Source organism: Nicotiana tabacum, unplaced genomic scaffold (genome assembly GCF_000715075.1).
Source record: "Nicotiana tabacum cultivar K326 unplaced genomic scaffold, ASM71507v2 Un00571, whole genome shotgun sequence".
Taxonomy (NCBI): domain Eukaryota; kingdom Viridiplantae; phylum Streptophyta; class Magnoliopsida; order Solanales; family Solanaceae; genus Nicotiana; species Nicotiana tabacum.
The window spans coordinates 1-3,754 of record NW_027438808.1 but is presented as its reverse complement, the minus strand read 5'-3'; the positions used below and the strand labels follow the sequence as shown (position 1 = coordinate 3,754).

At 37.8% G+C, this 3,754-nt stretch overlaps 1 protein-coding gene across 1 annotated transcript; it reads right to left on the bottom strand.

The window, feature by feature from the left end:
• Nucleotides 1–299: 299 nt before the first annotated feature.
• On the bottom strand, nt 300–2,406 carry LOC107798722 (phosphoglucomutase, cytoplasmic-like; the record flags this gene model as incomplete). Its single annotated transcript, XM_075249002.1, is given in 5 exon segments — nt 300–724; nt 1,599–1,661; nt 1,783–1,895; nt 2,160–2,215; nt 2,325–2,406. Coding segments are annotated over 4 exon segments (282 nt in total), but the record flags the coding sequence as incomplete, so codon positions are not given.
• Nucleotides 2,407–3,754: the final 1,348 nt, after the last annotated feature.

Below are 3,754 nucleotides of genomic sequence, written 5' to 3'. Positions count from 1 at the left end.
TTGTTTTTAACAGGACTAAGAGGAGGAGTGGGTGGAGGGCCCCTGGATCTCGTGGAATAAGATGATGATGCTAGAGTGCACGAACTAACCTTTGGGGAGGGGAATAATAAAAAACAAAAATAACAACAAAAGGTAATCGAGTCAGTGAGGATTATAAAAAGTATTGCAATATTTAAACACATAGTGCGGGAATGTAAAGCGTGTCCTAATTTGGAAACCTCTTTGTGCCCGAGGTAGGCCTAGCGACAAGTTGATTTGGAGAATTTAGAATGCTAAATGCTTTATTTTATTGATAAAGAAATAAGACGAATCCCTGATCGACACTAAATAAATAGGAAATAAAAGTCACTAATGCCATTAGCCTTATTACATTCATAAAGCAAAAAAGTAATTCCCTATCTACTTGGTCCCAGAAGGACCTTACTCAGGTTGAATGCTCTTGTTGATCAAATCCTCCAGCTCGCGTAGGTTCACCAGTAAAAATGCTTTTGCCAGGTGTTCTCCTTCGTTTCCTCCAGCGTTCTGGCAGTCGGTGACTCTCTTCCTCACTTTTCCTTCCAATTCCAGTAGACTGTATTCCATATATTCCAACTTTTTGCTAGCTTTGGCGTCCCTCTCTTTCCATTCATTGATTTGGTCATTTGATGGAAGACTCCTCCACCAGTCCAGCAAGAGTGAGGGTGCGCTAACCATACCGAAGCTGGGAACCTCGATCTTCATATTTCTGCAAGACAAATAAGGTTAGGCCCTTACCCCCACCAAACTCGACTATTAATATCAACAATTAGCATGAAGCACTTAGTTATTCAAATAAATACACAGAACGTGGTGCTGTCCGTTTGGGTTTAGGGAAACTCGGTGGACTTTGGACAATGCTATCTTAAAGGATCATTATGTGGGCAACATAACTGACCCGACTAGGTTTGACCATGATGCATGCACAATTCGAACAGAGCAAGGTTTCTATGGGGTTTTAGACTGGTACCCTTGAGTGGACAACTCAAGGGGGAAGACACGGAATTGTCGACTGCACCGCAGATCGACTAGTTTTACCGCAAATATGCCTTTCCGAATTTACGGGGTAATAATATAGGAAGAGCGCAACCACTCATTAAAAGTGTTGCTATAGTATTTGTTTGGCACAAGTGGAGTATGATGTTGAGCATGACGTTGAAATAATTAAAAGCATGTTGTCATATATTTGCACGTTAGGAAAGCGATAAATAAAGAAGTTTTATAATTTAAAGCGCCAATAAAAAAAAGAAACAAGGAAGACATGTCAGTTTTGCTTTTGAAAGAGAAATTAAATGCTTAAAGAAATTTAAACAAGTAATTGCACATATAGAGGTACAAATTCACAAGAACAATCTGAAATGGTAAAAGCCTAAATATCCCCAGCAGAGTCGCCATGCTGTCGCACCCTCATTTTTCCTCTTTTTCGCTAGGAGAGGAGTTTCCGGGTTTCGACATTCATGGGGTATAATGACTCATTTCCCTTTTTGGGGAATTCGGTATTTTGAAGAGTCACCACCTAATGATTTAAGGAGCTAGAAAGCAACAAAAGCAACAATTGATTAAGAAAAAATTGCCGATACTACCTCATGAGGGCCACCTGTGTTGTGACTTGGTGTCAATATAAATGCCCCAGTAGCTTTAGAACCCTGTATTGAGTATGATTTATTAAGTTAAAAGATAGTGGAATCAAGTAAAACCATATCACATAAAAGGAAAGGGAAATATGAATTAAGCAATTTGAGGTAGCTCTAGAAGCAAAGCACTTACATCAGCCCCGACTCTCCCACGAACAACAACTGATACGGCAGGAGTGGACAAAAGTCCATTTTGACCATCCAAACACGTCTAACTCCATTTGCTACTGCCATTTTTGTAATGATCTGCAATGATCAAGACCAAATCGGTTATAGTTCGAATTATATCCTTCAATTAAGCACCCAATATTCATTAGTACAGGGAGAGTAACCATTAAGCAAGTTAGGCATGGGACCTCCATAGGAACATGAAAAAGAAAATAATTCTGTTTTGTTTTTAGAATGTCCCCTATTCTATAGAGAGAAGATTCCACGGTACTATTGATTGTGTTAAAGCAAACAAACAACACAAAATAAAGAATTTCATTGGAAAAACTAGATCAATAGTACCTGGATGGCATCCTTCGAATAGTAGCGGCCATTACCAGAAACCACAAGCGTAGCACCTGCACGTACAAAAGTGCGATTAGAAGAGGATATATCTATCAACAATTCCATTACATGCAAGAAATGTAGAGGACTTCATCCAGAAATGGAAAATATAAAATTCCATACCTTTAACTCTGTCAGCTCCAAGGGCATTGAATGTTGCCTGACCAAAATTTTGCAAGTAATATGGTTGTATGAACACCTTCACCTGAAACAATCCATCCAACTTTATGTAAGACTCAAAAGTCAAAGCCATTAAAATAACAGTGCAGAATCAAGCAAAGACACTCCACATAGGCTGAAGATCATGCGGAACTATTGATTAGAAGTGCATAAATATTAAATATTATATTGTTCCAGCTGTCTCTGGGAGAACCATAAAATATTAAAGGCATCCACCCTTACAGAAATGTAAAGGAAAGAAGACTAGCTACAAGCCAATTGGCTAAGGCGGTAGAGTTTAAGAACATCACTATAACTTCTTGGGGGTCCGGAATTGCGTGCCTGTGTGTGTTTCCTTTTTATTATCCCACCCACTCCCTCTTAGTACATCGAACTAGTCAGAGATAGTTCTGTTGGGATCGAAATAACATGGTGCATGCGGAAGTTAATAATGCAAACTTTTGAGACGATAAGTGAGATGAGAGAGAAAAATATACTAAACTAGGTATAGTAATTTAATATGGCTTGCTCAATTGACTTACATATGATGAAACTATTATAAAAAATAAAAAAAATAAAAAAGATATCCGGAGAAAAATGCCCCCTAGACAAAACTCTTTGAAAGACAACATTGTGGATATTTTTTGCTGTTAATGTTGTTATTTGAGAAGGAAGCCTCAATTTATAGAAGTGCAAAACTTCTCTTTAGATAAAAGGATAAAGCATATGAAAGAGATTTAATCCTTTTAGGAGTCTTTTTCCCTTCCTTCAAGAAAAAGAGTCCTAATAGATTAGAAATTCAGAGCAAAATCTTAACAATTCTAACCTTGGCCTGAATTTTCTTAACAAAGCTTGATTCGTCTTCTTCACATAATTTTTATCATTGCTGCTTGCCATGATTAAAAATAGGTATAGGTCGAAAGATCTTGGTATTGGTCGAAAGAAGCCCAAGAATTAGCTAAAAGGAGCTCACACGTTAAGAATAAGCACGAGTCAAAACTGACATTGGTTAAAAGAAACTCATGCGTTAAAAAAAGCATGAGTTAAAACTAGCAGTGGAGCTCATACGTTTCAAGTAGGCATGGCTTAAAACTGGCATTGGTTAAAAGGAGTCCAAATATGGGTTAAAAAAGAGTTTTTATTTCTATAAAAGATGCAACAGCAGGGGTTTTGAATATTTGTGATTGTAATTTATCTCCACGTGTATCATCACGTTCAAACTTTTTGGATAAATCTTCATTATCGTCCAATTAGTTGCGGCTTGATTTAACTCGCCTGAATCTATCTCCGGTCTTGCTTCGAACCATTGGCTCTAATATCACTTGTTGGTATCGAAATAACATGGTGAAATACCATTAAGCTAACACCCCTCACCGGGAATTACGTTTCGTTTC